General features: G+C 41.0%; 4 protein-coding genes across 6 annotated transcripts in view; all 4 read right to left on the bottom strand.

Moving 5' to 3' along the window:
- LOC308110671 (protocadherin alpha-C2-like) overlaps positions 1–19308 on the bottom strand; it is a gene marked incomplete at its 5' end in the record, with an annotated part of 191219 nt that overhangs the window by 77949 nt on the left and 93962 nt on the right. The window contains one exon of one of the 3 annotated variants that reach the window (XM_080465124.1): positions 3812–6336. The exons of the other annotated variants lie outside the window; for them this stretch is intronic. Coding sequence (XP_080321250.1) covers positions 3812–6190 — 2379 coding nt within the window. Of the gene's footprint in view, positions 1–3811; positions 6337–19308 lie in introns of those variants that run through there. 3 annotated transcript variants of the gene reach the window in all.
- LOC308110888 (protocadherin alpha-10-like) lies at positions 456–3186 on the bottom strand (the record flags this gene model as incomplete). The annotated part of the gene is made up of 2 exons (XM_080465508.1): positions 456–2844; positions 3083–3186. The coding sequence occupies 2 exons, from the start codon at positions 3184–3186 to the stop codon at positions 456–458; spliced, it is 2493 nt and encodes an 830-aa protein (XP_080321634.1).
- Positions 7111–9685, bottom strand: LOC308110887 (protocadherin alpha-8-like; the record flags this gene model as incomplete). The annotated part of the gene is made up of 2 exons (XM_080465507.1): positions 7111–7140; positions 7307–9685. The coding sequence occupies 2 exons, from the start codon at positions 9683–9685 to the stop codon at positions 7111–7113; spliced, it is 2409 nt and encodes an 802-aa protein (XP_080321633.1).
- On the bottom strand, positions 10382–12339 carry LOC308110681 (protocadherin alpha-3-like). Its single transcript, XM_080465139.1, has one exon. It carries the CDS (start codon positions 12273–12275, stop codon positions 10392–10394), a length of 1884 nt encoding a protein of 627 aa, XP_080321265.1. The 5' UTR covers positions 12276–12339; the 3' UTR covers positions 10382–10391.

Genomic DNA, 19308 nt, shown 5'->3' with positions numbered 1-19308 from the left:
CGTTGGAAATACATGTTTGGATTGAAAAAGGCTTCCTATATTAACATTCAGAGTCATTTCAACTTCAAAAATGGATATATAATATATAATTGTAAAAGATAATTGAAACTCGTCAATGCTTTTCTGCATGGAATAAAATTAAACAGCACACCGGGGACCATGCCGTTTGGTTCTGGTTTTAATAATGACAATATTAACACGTCTACTTTATTGAAATGAACATACCATTTGTAAAAATGTAAATCTGATGAATGTTGGTTTTGTCGTTGAAACATAGAAACTTGTTTGACAGCTCTCAAGAAAGGCTCATCGAGACCTTTGAATCAGAACCACGGACAGTTACTCCTTCAGAAAGGAATTGAAAATACAGTCAGCAGTGACTAATAATATGCAATGCGAAACCATTGCCATTTGTAATCTTTATTGCCTGAATTGTGGTTTGTCCTTCCACATCATCATAATGTTTTGGAAAGATAGAAACATTTTCCTTTTGACTCAAAGTGAAAGACCGGATAGAAATTGACTGCTCTTACCTTGTCTTTGTTGGGTAAGGTCTGAGTCCTGGTAAAAGTGTCCCCTCCGTTTATACTGATCAGTTCACCATCAACAGGTGGAAAAGGTGCGGGGAAAACCACTACATCACTCTTCAGTGTGTCTGAGCTGAAACACACGTCGTACTGCTGAGTAGATTTGGAGTAAGACCAACTGCCGTCAGGATGGGTGGTGATCATGGGGGCGCTGTACCTGCTGAAAGATCCGTCTGTCCTGTGGCACCTGACCGCTATTAAACTGATGAGACTCAGTAGAAAGATGACGGACACTGACACGATGGCGATTAGCAGGTACAGGTTCAAATCCGAGAAGCTGTCCTCCTTTATAGGAACATGTCTGAACTGAGTCTGGATTTCAGCGGTGCTTTCAACCACCACCACATCAATAGAGACAGTAGCTGTCAGGGAGGGCTCTCCATTATCAGAAACCAGCACCACCAAGGGGTGAGTGTTCAGGTCATTGTCACTCATCCTCCTCTTAGTCCTGATTTCTCCGGTGCTGGTTCCAATCCTGAACAGGTTGTTTCCTTTGGGTTCAGACAGGTGATAAGAAAGCAGTGCGTTGTATCCAGAGTCTGCATCTACAGCTCTGATCTTTGCCACAAAGTATCCTGCTTCTGCAGAATATGGGATGTTCTCACTGTTAACGGAGCCGTGCTCAGAATAAGGAGCAAGGATCGAGGGACTGTTGTCATTTTCATCAAGGATGAAAACATTGACGGTCACGTTGCTGCTGAGCGGAGGAACACCAGAGTCTGTCGCCTGAACTTTGAACTGAAACGTTTTCATCTCCTCGAAGTTAAAAGACTGCAGACTGATAATGTCACCAGTCTCTGAGTTAATATTCACTATGGTAGATGACGGTAATGTGCCACTGTTACTTGGCAAAAATGAATAGCCCACGTGACCATTCTTATCAGTATCAGAATCAGCTGCAGTCACAGTTTTTAGAACCACTCCTACTGGACTATTTTCTGTCACATAAACACTTATTATTTCCTCTGCGAAAAAAGGCTTGTTATCATTGACATCTGAAACTTGAACATTAATCACGCTCGCACTGTAGAGAGGTGGACTGCCATCATCAGTAGCAGTGATGCTGATATTGTATTGAGAAGAAGTCTCTCGGTCCAGAGGACCATCCACTACCAAGGAATAATAATTTTTGTAATTTGACTCTAATTTGAACGGGACATTGTTTGATAATTTACACGTTATTAAGCCGTTTTTACCTCCATCTTTATCATAAACTGAAATCAGAGCAATCGCAGTGCCAATTGACGCGTCCTCTTTCACAGAGTTCAGCAGAGATGTGACTGTTATTTCAGGAGCGTTGTCATTCACGTCTAAAACCTCGATTAGTAATTTAGCATGTGATGTCAGAGGAGAAGAAGCACCATCTCTGGCTTGTACACGAATCTCAAAAGCATTATTTTCCTCAAAGTCAATATTCTTTGTGTTTGTTACTGTCCCGGTTCTTTCATTTATAGCAAAATGTTCGGTTTGTTTCTCCTGGTCTAATTCAATGAAAGAATATAATATGACTCCGTTTTGACCTGAGTCTAAATCGGTGGCATTTAGGGTGATTATCGATGTTCCAGTTTTAACATTCTCATACACACTAACTTTGTACAGTGTTTGACTAAAAATCGGAGTATTGTCGTTACTGTCTAACACATTGATTAATATAGCCATTGCACCTGATTTGGTTGGTGTCCCTCCGTCGACAGCAGTGAGATTCAGCCGAATAACCGACTGTTTTTCTCTGTCTAAAACCTTCTGAAGTACTAATTCGGGAGTAACACTTTCTCCTTTATTTGGAGCCAGAGTGAAGTAATCATTTTGACTTAGCTTGTATGTGTTTATTGAATTTCGACCAACGTCTGCATCACGAGCTCGTTTCAGCAAAAACTTTGCTCCCGATCCAGTGCTCTCTGTAATGTTTATTGTTTGAGACGTAGACGTAAAAGACGGAGAATTATCATTTACATCCAATACTATAATTTCAATGCGGTACAGCTTTAAAGGATTATCTATGATTGCTTCTACACTGAGTGAACATTTGGCCTCATCGCCGCACAGTTCCTCCCGATCTATTCTCTCGTTGACATACAGAGCACCAGTCTTTACATTTACATCGAAATATTTCCTCTTTGAACCAGCGACGATTTGAAAATGACGAGACACCAAATCCTGCGTATTGAGGTTTAAAGCCTGGGCGATATTTCCGACAACAGTCCCGAGATTTACCTCTTCTGAGACAGAGTAAGAGAGCTGCCCTGAAACCGCTTTCCTGTAAAAATCCAACAAGAAAAATAGATAAATCCACAGAGAGCTCCCTTTAGCTTGAAGATGCATTATTATCTAAGCCGGGAATAATGCAGTAGTAAAAAACAGATCAATATGTTGCAGCAAAGATGATAGCACGATCAAAGAATAACCAATCCAAACAGCGGCGCCATCATATTTGCAGCCAAAGGAACCAACGCGTCTTTGTCGTCCACCATTCTTTTTTAACAAAGCCCACATACACACTATCCGCTGCGTCGGGGAGGAGTCCGAACGCCTCACAGATCTTACACATGTCACGGTCTGGGGTGTCTCCTTGTGGGTATTTGTCGGAATTACACGGCATATTAACCAAGGTGCATTTGGTATATCAACGGACCGCAGAAAAATGGAAATCAAAACTAAAGGTGAAGGACACTCCTATATCAACTTAATATAAATAACAATATTTTCAAATGTTGTTCAATTTGTAAGTCAAGAACTCCTAACGCAAAATAGGTGAAAAAACTATGACTGTTAAAAAATAAAAATAAAAAACAGAGAAAAAGGTAATTTTCTGTGATTAGTCTCAGCAAAACGTCTTCAATATATTTATTGCTCTGTAATCTATTATGGCACTTGTGAAGTCAATCGAAATATGGTTACTGGCACGGCATTTTAATTCACTTCACACATAGTATATACACCTGTGTTCAGCACCACGGACAGAGTTCTAAAACGGGTTTTGGCAGTGCAAACGTCATGAAATTAAACAGATTCTCAATATAAGTAAATGTTGTATTAGTCTCCTAAGTATCTACTTGCACGAGACGTGATACAAGTTATAGTGCGAGAAGATTATATCATACAATGTCGATACTTATTGAATGACACATTATCCCAAAAGCTTTTTGACGCAAGTTAAATATGAACAGCTATATCACGTCTTCACACAATTGAAAAACAGTCTACTTAGGAAGCACATATCCTACCTTTTCTTTGTTGGGTAAAGTCTGAGTCCTGGAAAAAGTGTCTCCTCCGTTTATACTGATCAGTTCACCATCCACAGGAGGAAAAGGTGCGGGGAAAACCACTACATCACTCTTCAGTGTGTCTGAGCTGAAACACACGTCGTACTGCTGAGTAGATTTGGAGTAAGACCAACTCCCGTCAGGGTGGGTGGTGATCATGGGGGCGCTGTACCTGCTGAAAGAGCCGTCTGTCCTGTGGCACCTAACCGCTATTAAACTGATGAGACTCAGTAGAAAGATGACGGACACTGAGACAATGGCGATCAGCAGGTACAGGTTCAAATCCGAGAAGCTGTCCTCCTTTGTAGGCACATGTCTGAACTGAGTCTGGATGTCAGCGGTGCTTTCAACCACCACCACATCGATAGAGACAGTAGCTGTCAGGGAGGGCTCTCCATTATCAGAAACCAGCACCACCAAGGGGTGAGTTTTCAGGTCATTGTCACTCATCTTCCTCTTAGTCCTGATTTCTCCGGTGCTGGTTCCAATCCTGAACAGGTTGTTTCCTTTGGGTTCAGACAGGTGATAAGAAAGCAGTGCGTTGTATCCAGAATCTGCATCTACAGCTCTGATCTTTGCCACAAAGTATCCTGCGTCAGCAGAATATGGGATGTTCTCACTGTTAATGGAGCCGTGCTCAGAATAAGGAGCAAGAATGGAGGGACTGTTGTCATTTTCATCGAGGATAAAAACATTGACGGTCACGTTGCTGCTGAGCGGAGGAACACCAGAGTCTGCGGCCTGAACTTTGAACTGAAACGTTTTCATCTCCTCAAAGTTAAAAGACTGCAGACTGATTATGTCACCAGTCTCTGAGTTAATATTAACCATGGTAGACAACGGCAATGAGTCAATGTTATTTTGTAAAAATGAATAGCTCACGTGACCATTTTTGTCAACGTCAACATCGATTGCAGTTGCAGTTTTGAGAACTGCTCCAACTGGACTATTTTCTTTCACATAAACACTTATAGTGTCCTCTGTGAAAATAGGTTTGTTATCATTCACATCTGAAACGTGAACATTAATCACGCTCGTTCTGCAGAGAGGTGGACTGCCCTCATCAGTAGCAGTGATACTGATATTGTATAGAGAAAAAGTCTCTCTGTCCAGAGGACCGTCCACTACCAACGAATAGTAATTCTTATAATTTGACTCCAATTTAAAAGGAACACTATTGGATATTTTACAGTTCACCATCCCATTTTTACCTCCATCTTTATCATATACTGAAACCAGAGCAATGGCCGTGCCAATTGAGGCGTCCTCTTTCACAGAGTTCAGCAGCGATGTAACTGTTATTTCAGGTGCGTTGTCATTCACGTCTAAAACCTCAATTAGTATTTTTGCGTTTGAACTCATTGGTGACGATGCGCCATCACTCGCAATTACTCGAATCTCAAACGCATTGTTTCTCTCAAAATCAATATCCTTTTTATTTTTTACTGTTCCTGATTTTTCATCTATGGTAAACAGGTCAGTCTGTTTCCCTCGGCCCACTTCACTAAATGAGTATTGTACTTGTCCATTGGTCCCCTCGTCTAAGTCAGTGGCGTTTAACGTTATTATGGATGTACCGATTTTAACATTTTCATACACTTTAACTTTGTACAAAGTCTGGCTAAAGATGGGAGCATTATCATTAATGTCTAAAACATTAATGACGATAGTCATTGAGCCTGATTTCGCAGGTGTTCCTCCATCAATGGCATTTAATGTAAGTCTGACTACGGACTGTTTTTCTCTGTCTAAAACTTTCCGTAAAACCAATTCAGGAGTAACACTTTCTTCTTTGTTTGTATCAAGAGCGAAATATTCATTCTGACTAAGCTTATAGGTATTCACTGTATTTCTGCCAACATCTGCATCATTAGCTGGGTGCAAAAGAAATTTTGCACCTGCGGCTGTGCTTTCAGTAATATTGATAACCTGTGACGATCCGAGAAATGATGGAGAATTGTCATTCACATCTAATATTATAATTTCAATACGGTATAGCTTTAAAGGGTTATTTATGACTGCTTCGACACTGATTGAACATTTAGCCTCATCGCCGCACAACTCTTCTCGATCTATTCTCTCATTGACATACAGAGCACCAGTCTTTAGATTTACCTCGAAATACTGTTTCTTTCCTCCGGCTACGATCTGAAACATGCGGGGCTCCAAATCCTGGACATTCAGGTTGAGATCTTTTGCGATATTTCCGACAACAGTCCCCAGATTCACCTCCTCGGAAACGGAATAAGACAGCTGTCCTAACACCGCTTCCCAGTAACAATCCAGCAGCAGGACCAGGAGATAGATCCACACAGAACTCGCTCTTCCTTGTAAATGCATGATGTATTAAATCCACAATGTCACATTTATAAAAATGCGGAGGATCTCCCAAATATAAAAATTAAGCCACATAAAAAAATAAAGAAAATCCTGATTCACGGCCTCGTATATTAGTTTGGTCCGTCTTTCCCCTCCACCTTCTGCGTCTCTTTGTTAGAAACGTCCGAGACGCGTCATCTTCTAAACCTGGGAGGAGCACCGAGAAAAGAGAGCTGGAAAATGTCACGGTCTACAATGTCCCCGTGTGGACGTCTGTGAGAACTACACAAGGCGTCACACAATACACATATTGTGAATCAAATCCCCCTTTTGGCCTTTTTTTTATAACCCATATCATTTCATCCTGAATGTTAGGCCAAATATGTACACCTTCTGGGAATTTAAACATATCCTACGTTTCTTCAAATGTAGTTAAATGAATCAATGGAACAAACCAAGCCAGCATCAACTTCAATAATACAACAACACAAACGTGTAATTGATTTGTAAAGGCTTTTAAGGATGTGAATCCACACATTCTTTTCTTGAGGTGGTCAACATTCTACAAAAGCAATGCGTTAGCTGAAAATCGGGAATAAATGTTGTGTTAAAAAATAGTCTTCCATTTAAAATATTTGGATTGATTAGAAATTTAAAAATAGATATTATATAGACTTATAAAAGATAACTTCAACTCTTTGATCCTTACTCTGCATGGATTACTATGAAACTACACATTGAGGATCATGAGAGTTTGTTCATCGTTTTCTTAATGAAAACGTCAAACCCTATGCTGATTGTTGGTTAAAAGAAAAAAGAAAAAAAAAAAGAAAAGAAAAAGTAACTCAGATGAGTGTCGGTTAAATCCCTAAAAGAGAGAAACGTATCAGACAGTTCTCAAGAAAGGCAAATCAAGACCCTTGAATCAGCACCACGGACAGTTACTCCCCCAGAAAGACAATGGGAAGAGTCTGCGATGGCCAAGAACATACTACAATGCGAAAACACTATGACATTGTATCTTTATTGCCTGAAAGGGGGTTTGTCCACCCACATCAAACTAACGCTCTAGAAAAATACAAACATTTTCCTATTGTCTCAGAGTAAAACACATGATGATAATATGACTTCTCTTACCTTCTCTTTGCTGGGTAAAGTCTGAGTCCTGGTAAAAGTGTCTCCTCCGTTTATACTGATCAGTTCACCATCCACAGGTGGAAAAGGTGCGGGGAAAACCACTACATCACTCTTCAGTGTGTCTGAGCTGAAACACACGTCGTACTGCTGAGTAGATTTAGAGTAAGACCAGCTCCCATCAGGATGGGTGGTGATCATGGGGGCGCTGTACCTACTGAAAGATCCGTCTGTCCTGTGGCACCTGACCGCTATTAAACTGATGAGACTCAAGAGAAAGATGACGGACACTGAAACGATGGCGATCAGCAGGTACAGGTTCAAATCCGAGAAGCTGTCCTCCTTTGTAGGCACATGTCTGAACTGAGTCTGGATGTCAGCGGCGCTTTCAACCACCACCACATCGATAGAGACAGTAGCTGACAGGGAGGGCTCTCCATTATCAGAAACTAGCACCACCAAAGGGTGAGTTTTCAGGTCATTATCACTCATCCTCCTCTTAGTCCTGATTTCTCCGGTGCTGGTTCCGATCCTGAACAGGTTGTTTCCTTTGGGTTCAGACAGGTGATAAGAAAGAAGTGCGTTGTATCCAGAATCTGCATCTACAGCTCTGATCTTTGCCACAAAATATCCTGCTTCTGCAGAATATGGGATGTTCTCACTGTTCACGGAGCCGTGCTCAGAATAAGGAGCAAGAATCGCGGGACTGTTGTCATTTTCATCGAGGATAAAAACATTGACAGTCACGTTACTGCTGAGCGGAGGAACACCAGCGTCTGTGGCCTGAACTTTGAACTGAAACGTTTTCATCTCCTCGAAGTTAAGAGACTGTAAGCTGATAATTTCTCCCGTCTCAGAGTTAATATTCACTATCGTAGATGACGGTACTGAGTCACTGTTACTTTGTAAAAATGAATAGGTGACGTGACCATTTTTATCAATATCTGCATCAATTGCAGTCACAGTTTTTAGAACAGCCCCGACTGGACTATTTTCTTTCACATACACACTTAAAATATCTTCTGTGAAAAGAGGTTTGTTATCATTCACATCTGAAACGTGGACATGAATCACGCTCGTTCTGGAGAGAGGTGGACTGCCCTCATCAGTAGCAGTGATGCTGATATTGAATTGAGAAGAAGTCTCTCTGTCAAGGGGACCGTCCACTACCAACGAGTAGTAATTCTTATAATTTGATTCCAGTTTAAAAGGAACACTGTTGGATACTTTACAGTTCACCATCCCATTACTAGCTCCATCTTGATCATATACTGAAACCAGAGCAATGGCCGTGCCAATTGACGCATTCTCTTTCACAGAGTTCAGAAGCGACGTGACTGTAATTTCAGGAGCGTTGTCATTCACGTCTAATACTTCAATTAGTAATTTAGCATGTGACGTTAGAGGAGGAGTACCCCCATCACTGGCTTGTACTCGAATCTCAAAAGCATTATTTTCCTCAAAGTCAATATTCTTTATGTTTATTACTGTCCCGGTTCTTTCGTGAATGTCGAACAAATCAGTTGCTTTACTTCGACCTAAATCACTGAATGAATAATGCACGTGCCCATTTGCCCCTCCATCTAAATCAGTAGCGTTTAGCGTTATGAGGGATGTGCCTATTTTCACATTTTCATACACCCTGGCTTTGTATAGAGTTTGACTAAATACAGGAGCATTATCATTATTGTCCAATACATTTACTAATATAGTCATTGAGCCTGATTTAGCAGGTGTTCCTCCATCGACGGCAGTTAATGTGAGAGTAATCACCGACTGTTTTTCTCTGTCTAAAACTTTCCGAAGCACCAATTCAGGAATAACATTTTCCCCTTTAAGTGTATCGAGATAAAAATACTCAGTTACACTGAGCTTGAAATTACTTATTGAATTTTTACCAGCATCGGCATCGCCAGCAGGACGTAGAGGGAATTTAGCTCCAACTGCTGTATTCTCGCTTATGTTCATCGATTGTATATTTGTAAGAAACGAGGGAGAATGGTCATTCACATCTAAAATTGTTATTTCAATACGGTACAGTTTTAAAGGGTTATTTATGACCGATTCCACACTGAGTGAACATTTGGCCTCATTGCCACACAGTTCCTCTCGATCTATTCTCTCGTTAACATACAGAGCACCAGTCTTTAGATTTACCTCGAAATATTTTCTTTTCCCCCCTGTAACGATCTGAAACATGCGGGGCTCCAATTCCTGGACATTCAGGTTGAGATCTTTTGCGATATTTCCAACAACAGTCCCAAGATTCACCTCCTCAGAGACAGAATAAGATAGCTGTCCTAACGCCGCTTCCCAGTAACGATCCAGCAGCAGGAACAGGAGATAGATCCACATAGAACTCGTTCTTCCTGGTAAATACATGATGTCTTACATCCACAATGTCACATTCGTAAAAGTGCGCAGGATCACCCTCATATAAAAACCAAGCCACATCAAAAACGATAAAGAAGATTTCTATACACAGTCTCGCATATGCTGTTGGTCCGTCTTTCCTCTCCACCTTCTGCGTCTCTTTGTTACAAAAGTCCGATCAGCGTCGCTGTCTAAGCCTGGGAGGAGCCCGAGACAGTAAAGAGACCTGCAAAATGTCATGGTCTACAATATCCCCTTGTGGACATTTGTGAGAACTACACATGAGCTATGAGGAACATGAGTTCCCAACAGCCTGTATTTTTAACATCACAATTGTGAAATGTTGTGTAATTTTTTTGTACTTGTTCAGCACCACGGATAACGACACGAGGTCACAGTATAGCCCAAGCAATTTTGCCTATTTTGATGTGAGGAAAAGATAAGTAGTCAAGTCAATAGAAAAGCTGAAATGATCCTCAATAACAAATTTATCCTATATAGTGGTTTTTGCATTGTTGTATAACAATGAAAACATCATCCCAAAACTTTATGATCCTAAACAAGAGGGATGCAGTTAGCGATGAGGTTTTTTGATGTGTTATCTGTTTCTACTGGCACAAACTTATATATTTTTTTGTGTTAACTCTCAATATCATATTTTAAACAATATTAAATAAAAGTGCATTTTTTATCTTTTCTGGACATAAACAATCACTTATAACAAATCGACTGATCTTACCATTTCTTTGTTGGGTAAAGTCTGAGTCCTGGTGAAAGTGTCTCCTCCGTTTATACTGATCAGTTCACCATCCACAGGAGGAAAAGGTGCGGGGAAAACCATTACATCACTCTTCAGTGTGTCTGAGCTGAAACACACGTCGTACTGCTGAGTAGATTTGGAGTAAGACCAACTGCCGTCCGGGTGGGTGGTGATCATGGGGGCGCTATACCTGCTGAAAGATCCGTCTGTCCTGTGGCACCTGACAGCTATTAAACTGATGAGACTCAGCAGGAAGATGACGGACACTGACACGATGGCGATCAGCAGGTACAGGTTCAAATCCGAGAAGCTGTCCTCCTTTGTAGGCACATGTCTGAACTGAGTCTGGATGTCAGCGGTGCTTTCAACCACCACCACATCGATAGAGACAGTAGCTGTCAGGGAGGGCTCTCCATTATCAGAGACCAGCACCACCAAGGGGTGAGTTTTCAGGTCATTGTCACTCATCCTCCTCTTAGTCCTGATTTCTCCGGTGCTGGTTCCGATCCTGAATAGGTTGTTTCCTTTGGGTTCAGAGACGTGATAAGAAAGCAGTGCGTTGTATCCAGAATCTGCATCTACAGCTCTGATCTTTGCCACAAAGTATCCTGCTTCTGCAGAATATGGGATGTTCTCACTGTTAACGGAGCCGTGCTCAGAATAAGGAGCAAGAATCGAGGGACTGTTGTCATTTTCATCAAGGATGAAAACATTGACGGTCACGTTTCTGCTGAGCGGAGGAACACCAGAGTCTGTGGCCTGAACTTTGAACTGAAACGTTTTCATCTCCTCAAAGTTAAAAGACTGCAAGCTGATAATTTCTCCTGTTTCTGAGTTAATATTTACCATGGTAGAGGACGGTAATGAGTTACTGTTCATTTTTAAAAATGAATAGGTCACGTGGCCATTTTTATCAATATCAGAATCAACTGCAATCACAGTTTTTAGAACCGCTCCAACTGGACTATTTTCTTTCACATAAACATCTAGAAATGGCTCAGGGAAGCGAGGTGGGTTGTCATTGACATCAGAAACCTCAACAAAGACCATGCTAGTGCTTGATAGAGCTGGAGTCCCTTCATCAGTTGCAACTATTGTTACATTGTACTGGGCCTTCGTCTCTCTGTCGAGTGGACCATCAACTACCAACGAGTAATAGTTTTTGTAATTTGTGTCTAGTTTAAACGGTGTTTTGTTTACAATGACAGCTTTAACTGCACCATTTTTCCCGCTATCCTTATCCAGCACAGAGACCAGCGCAATGGCGGTGCCTTGTTCTGCGTCCTCCTTCACTGCGTTCAACAGTGACGTGACGATGACCTCGGGGGCGTTATCGTTCAGGTCTACCACTTCAACCAGCACCTTACAATGAGCAGACATCGGAGGCTGGCCTTTGTCACTGGCCTGAGCGTGAATTTCAAATGCAGGATTTTCTTCAAAATCGATGTTTCCTTTGATTAAAATTGCCCCTGTCTCAAAATCAATTTGAAATATATCCAATATGTGATCTTGGCCTTTCTTTCTTAAAGAGTATATTATTTCACTATTTAACAACTCATCTGCATCCGTTGCATTCAGAACAATAACGTTTGAGCCTATTGGCACGTTTTCAGGAATCTGAACCTTGTATAACGATTGATTGAAAACAGGACGGTTATCGTTTATATCTAAAACATTTATAATGATCTCTGAGGTTCCTGATTTCGGCGGATTTCCTCCGTCTACAGCCGTTAACGTGAGTTTAATCACAGAATCATGCTCGCGGTCTAAAGGCTTCTGCAGCACCAACTCTGCAGACACGCTCTCTCCACCTTTGTGGATATCCAAAGAGAAATGCATATTGTTATTAAGCTTATACGTATTAACGCTATCTTTACCAACATCCAAATCAGATGCTTCTATTAGTCCAAATCTGGTTCCGGGCAACGTGTTTTCTGCAACATCGAGCGACTGTAAATGCTCAGAGAAAACAGGAGCATTGTCGTTAATGTCGAGTATTGTTACTTCTAAACGATATAGCTTCAGTGGATTGTTGATGACGGCCTCCACACTGACGGTGCATTTCAATGCTTTTGCACAAAGCTCTTCTCTGTCTATTCTTTCACAGACATAAAGAACACCCGTTTGTAGACTTATATCAAAATACTTCTTACTTGATCCACCAACAATCTGAAACTTGCGAGACTCTAAGTCTTGGACATTTAAATTCAGATCCTTGGCGATATTTCCGACAGAAGTCCCCGGGTTTACTTCCTCTGAAACGGAATAGGAGAGCTGTCCAGATACCGTCCCAAGGCAGTAAGTCAGCAGCACGACGGCAATAGATATCCGAGAAAGCCGTATTCTATCTTTAAAATACATGGTTATATCCATCTCAAAAGCCACGAATCCTACTCCAGGCACATCCAACTCGGTCTTGAAAAGGAGGAAGACCTTGGCAAACAGTTTGTAGCACCAGTCACATGAATGCAGTTTTCCACCTCTTTCTTCAACCTGCGACTGTTTGTAACAAAGCCCAGACGATACGCGGAGTATTTTGCACCGGGAGGAGTTTTGTACGTCAAAATATCTTCAGGATGTCATGGTCTATAGTGTCATCTTGTGGTGAGGCAAATGAACTGCAAAACTCTTCTGCTATGCGCAACGATTCAATGACCTATCCACTCATCCAAACAGATATATTATCAATTAAAATTAATATATAAGCACATTTTATGATGTTACCTTTCGTGATTGAAATATACAGAAAACAGTGTAATACTACATCTCATTTTTGTTTAATTCTGGTGTGTCTTTATTTTTTATTCCAAACGCTCAATTGTCTCATACAATCGATACAAACTACAATAAACAGTATACGTGCATTACCTGTAAAACGTAAAAAAAAACCTACAGTCCCCCCTTCATTAAGGAAAAAAAGCGTCACATTGTATATCACCAGATAAATCAGAGACAATAACAATTGTAAACCTTTAAAGATAAGTCACTATCTTGATTGAGTTTAAATTCTTTGACGTCTTTCTCTCCACACCTATACCCAAGAAGCTTAAAATATAACTAACATCAAGTATCGTTTTACTATGTTCAACTATCTCAGAATCAATTAGAAAATCGAAAGGACTTGAAAATAACAGTGGTATGATAAAAAAGAACTGGGCCAACGTCACCTTTCAGACCGCACTGAACAAAACGCTGAACTTATTTCAGCACCATAGACAGCGGTTTACCCCCTCATCGCTAAAAACCAGCGACGGGTAAACAATTAATACTGTATTTTTTTGCCACAGTACGGAATTAAAACATGAATTCAAGGTAAATAAAAATGTAGTTAAAGTCATTAAAGCTTATTCACTCGAATCTGATCTTTTTTTCTCAGTTCACGAAAGTAAAAGTGTACATCGGGATCATTTTGTCTTACCTTTTCTTTGTTCGGTAAAGTCTGCGTCTTGGTGAAAGTGTCTCCTCCATTTATACTGATGAGTTCACCATCAACAGGTGGAAACGGTGCAGGGAAAACCACTACATCACTCTTCAATGTGTCTGAGCTGAAACACACGTCGTACTGCTGAGTAGATTTGGAGTAAGACCAACTCCCGTCAGGGTGGGTGGTGATCATGGGGGCGCTGTACCTGCTGAAAGAGCCGTCTGTCCTGTGGCACCTGACCGCTATCAAACTTATGAGACTCAGTAGAAAGATGACGGACACTGACACGATGGCAATCAGCAGGTACAGGTTCAAATCCGAGAAGCTGTCCTCCTTTGTAGGCACATGTCTGAACTGAGTCTGGATGTCAGCGGTGCTTTCAACCACCACCACATCGATAGAGACAGTAGCTGTCAGGGAGGGCTCTCCATTATCAGAAACCAGCACCACCAAGGGGTGAGTTTTCAGGTCATTGTCACTCATCCTCCTCTTACTCCTGATTTCCCCGGTGCTGGTTCCGATCCTGAACAGGTTGTTTCCTTTGGGTTCAGAGACGTGATAAGAAAGCAGTGCGTTGTATCCAGAGTCTGCATCTACAGCCCTGATCTTTGCCACAAAGTATCCTGCTTCAGCAGAATATGGGATGTTCTCACTGTTAACGGAGCCGTGCTCAGAATAAGGAGCAAGAATCGAGGGACTGTTGTCATTTTCATCCAGGATAAAAACATTGACGGTCACGTTGCTGCTGAGCGGAGGAACACCAGAGTCTGTGGCCTGAACTTTGAACTGAAACGTTTTCATCTCCTCAAAGTTAAAAGACTGTAAACTGATCATTTCTCCAGTCTCCGAGTTGATATTTACCATTGTCGATGACGGTAAAGTGAGACTATTACTTCCTAAAAATGAATACGTAATTTGGCGGTTTTGGTCGCTGTCAGCATCCGTAGCGGTGATTGTTTTAATCACTGCTCCCACCGGACTATTCTCATTCACGTAGACATTTATTACACTCTCTGAGAACAGAGGTACGTTATCATTGACATCAGAAACTCGAATAGAAACCATGCTGGTGCTGGAGAGTGGTGGGCTCCCTTTATCATTAGCAACTATAGTCACATTGTAGTTAGATACGCGCTCCCTGTCCAGGGGCCCGTCCACTAGCAGAGAATAATAGTTCTTATAGTTTGTTTCAAGTTTGAATGGAGCATCATTTTTAATCTCGATTTGAATCTCACCATTTTTCCCCCCGTCTTTATCAAGGACTGACACAAGCGCAACCGCGGTGCCCACAGCAGCATCCTCCTTCACTGTGTTATGCAGGGACGTCACTGTGATCTCAGGCGCATTGTCATTTTGATCCACCACTTCCACCAGCACCTTGCAGTGAGCAGACATCGGAGGTTGGCCTCGGTCACGAGCCTCAACGCGTATCTCAAATGCTCTTTTCTCCTCAAAATCTATGTCTCCTTTAACTCTGATGATGCCTGTCTCATTTTCAATTTCAAATATGTCAAGTACTCGGTCTTGATCCTTAGTTCTCAAAGAAAATATTATGTCGCTGTTTAGGCCTTCGTCTGCGTCTGTTGCGTTCACAATGATTATTGTTGTGCCACGAGGCGCGTTTTCGGCAATTTTGGTTTTATACAAAGATTCACTAAAAACCGGAATATTGTCATTATTGTCCAACACACTGACAACGATCTTCGAAGTGCCTGATTTTGGAGGGTTTCCTCCATCTACAGCGGTCAATATCATGGTGATCACAGCTTGCCTTTCTCGGTCTAAAGCCTTCTGCAACACCAACTCAGCAGATACGCTGTCGCCTGCCTTGTGCACTGCCAAGGAGAAATGCTCATTCTGGCTTAATCTGTACGTACTAACACCGTTTTTACCCACATCTACATCAGTCGCTTCAGATAAAGCTAATTTCACCCCCGGCAATGTACTTTCTGCAATATATAAATTTTGCAGTTTGGTCGTAAACACTGGAGCATTGTCGTTCACATCTAAAATGTCCACATCTATACGATAAAGCTTTAATGGATTATTAATCACAGCTTCAACACTTACAGAGCATTTTAGTTCTTCTGAGCAAAGCTCCTCTCGGTCTATTCTCTCATTGACGTACAGAGCACCAGTCTGGATATTTATCTCAAAATATTTTCGTTTTAATCCAGTAACAATCTGAAACATCCGAGATTCCAGCTCTTTCAAATTAACATTTAAATCCTTAGCTATATTTCCAACAGGAGTCCCGACGTTTACCTCCTCCGAAATTGAATAAGAGAGCTGTCCGGCCACCGTGTGCCAGTGTAAATCCAGCAGCAATAGGCACACAGAAATCCCAAAATAGCTCCACTTATAAGGCGGTGGCATTTCTGCAAAATGAGGAAAAAAATTACAAATATGAAAGAAGTGTAGAGTATATTATCCGAGGGGAGCTTGTTCTAATAGTCACTGTTTTTCCCACTGCCATCGGTGTCTTTTTAACAAAGACTGAAGAAGCAGACGCCTGAAAACAGGAGGGGCCATTTGGATTGAACAGCAGGATGAATCCTGATGGATCAACAGCAGCGCCATGTGGTGGATGGGGGGGAATGCACGGAGTGCGTGAACAGACTATTCACCAGCAAACACAACTGAGGCAAGTCTTGTCAATGAAATGTCAAACTTACAAACACACATCTAATATCACCTTTCACATTTTGGGGGGTAGTTCAGTAAAATTAAGCCTAAAGGACTGACAGGAGGAGGACTAGTTTCTTACTTAAGGCCTTTCAGATATTTCTCTTTTGTTGTTTTTAGATATGGACGTATCTAATAGTTGTATCTATATTTATGTGTTTATCCCTGAAAAACATCACTGCGTGTTGTACAATGTGTCATATAAAAAAGTCCCCCCCCCAAAAAAAAAAAAAAAAGTCACAGCACAGACAAAATACATAAACCTGAAAAAAAGTTCTGCCAAAAGAAAGAAAAAAAAAAGTTATTCAAATAACAAACACTAGATGTGCTTAAAAAAGCATGATAAAAAGTGAAAAAACCTGAAAAAAAATCTTGAACTTCATTCTTGGTTGTTTTTACTTTTTAATTAATTCATTTATTGTTGTTTTATGCCTGATTGGTTCAAACCACTGCAAATTCTGCAAGTGTGCACACCTTTGTCCTGACATCTTTTTCCTCGGAATGGTGTCTGTGGATATCTGACACGTAACATTGGGCAAGTAAACTGTAAATAATCAAATTTATGACTTCAACATGGTAAAATTCACAGTTTAAGCAGATTGACACCTGAAGTTAGAACCTACACAGCAAGCAAGCTTATGTTTTGGGCCTGTGGTTATGCACCATGAATGCAGCACAGCAAGACTTAACTTTGTTCACTAAAAAAAAAGACATTGCAAGGTGTGCTATGACTCCAGTTTCATTAGCCACTAGTGATCTCTAGAATAGTGTGGGGAAATAATTAAGTAGTATGTTTATGTAAGCAGACCATGGCACCATGGATGCTTAACAGTGAAGTTGATATTATGAAATCGTTTTAACTTCACTGAGTAACATGGCATGAAGCTGAGGTCAATGATGGACAGCTGTATGTTACCAAATACTACACATGAACAGATACACAGCAGCTCCACCTAAAGATAAGACAGTACATCTGTTTTAACCAAAACATTTCTGTATTCCGCTTAAATAAATCTGTTGTACTTCTTTTGAATATTGTCTACTGCAATTTTGGAAGGTGTTTGCTTAAGCATTTATGGAGCTTTGACACCAATATGGCCATGTGTAAATTATATATGTTGTAATATACACATGGCAGACATCTCAAATTGATATGTTTGCCACAATTATGTGGGTGAAATTGCAAGTCAGTTTTACTTGCATCAAATACAAATATGTGAGTTTGCTTTATCATGGTAACTCATAATTCAAAAATATTATCAGTTTTAAATTTAATTCATGGAAGTTAAATTGCTAGATGATATGATCTGACACTGTGGAAACAGCTGACATGATGCTGCATGATTGCAAAAGCACAGTACACACGTACATGCAAGATAGGTTTTGTTCCTGTTTTATGGTGTAATCAGATTGTGATGCAATGCGTTCAATTTCAAGCCGACCTGACCACGTTCAGCCAAATTACACTGGACTTCCTGTTTCATGGCAAAACAAACTTTGTGGCGTGGTCACAGTCACACCCTAAAACTTTTGGGAGAGATTTTTATAACTTTTGCCCAATCTGACGTAGATTGGAGTTTCCCCCTGGGACGAGTTTACTCTGGAAAATTTGTACATTTGTGGAAAAATTCACTAAATTCCACAATTTTCCTCCAAATTTCCGACTTCCTGTTGAGTTTTCGAGAATTGCTGTAAGAGAGTTTTTTGTTCGTCTTGGCCTGTTACATTTGTGTGCCAATTTCCATAGCTCTCATAAAAAGGGATTCAGGGGCTACTTTTTTCCAATTTTACAGGCGGCGTCATTGAGCCATGTCGCAAATCACCAGTGCAACACCCTCAAATTATTGACATTTTCACTGGGCCTGACGAGTGTGCAAAGTTTTAAAAAAGGTTACGCATGCTAAGGCCCTCAAAAACGCATCCATTCAGGCTGACAAATAATAATCCCTAAAGTTTCAATACGGTCCTATGCACTGTAGGGGGTGTCTAACCCCGGTCCTCGAGGGCCCCTTTTCTGCATGTTTTATCTCTCTCCTTGTTTCAGCATACTGGAATCTAATGATGATGGCATCACCAAGGTTGTGAAAATGCTGAATAACGAGCCCCTCATTGCAATCAGGTGTGCTGCAACTGGGAGAGAACTAAAACATTCTGGACAGGGGCCCTCGAGGACTGAGGTTGGACACCCTTCGTGTACATCATTACTCCTGATATTTTGAATAAATGTGTTATTTTGGTTAACATCAGATTTCAGTCTATACTAAGAAACACATTTAGTTTTTCTTCACAATGTATTGCTTTATGTGAAGATGTGTAGCAGTTTGCCTCCTCTGTGTTACGGAAAACACTATCACAATAATCTGATTCTTTTTCTTTGTCGGTCATCGAGTTGGTGTTTCGGTGTGAAGACGGAGGTGCTCGAAACCATCAGAAATTTTGCTTGATGAGCCTAAAATACTTAATTGCTCATTACAGGACAAAAAACGCAAAACATGGGCCCTTTCGAAAGTGACTGCAAATGCTAATCAAAGGACAGATGCTGACCAGCTAGAACAACAAGACAACAGATGCCCAAAAAGTCTAAAGTCAACCCATCCTTCACACCCAGTGTTTGAAAGTCTCAAAGATGTCAGCCGTGAACTGAGATGTAAAACAAAGAGGGAATACGTTGAAGACATTGTACAGAAGAAAAGATGTGCTGCAGAAGTCAAAGCCAGGTGGCCGTCAGAGGTAAGGACATGCTGCTTTTCTGAGTCATTATCT

The sequence above is a fragment of the Lipophrys pholis genome, assembly GCF_963383615.2.
Source record: "Lipophrys pholis genome assembly, chromosome: 6".
NCBI classification, from domain to species: Eukaryota; Metazoa; Chordata; class Actinopteri; order Blenniiformes; family Blenniidae; genus Lipophrys; species Lipophrys pholis.
This window is presented reverse-complemented; position numbering and strand designations above follow the sequence as displayed.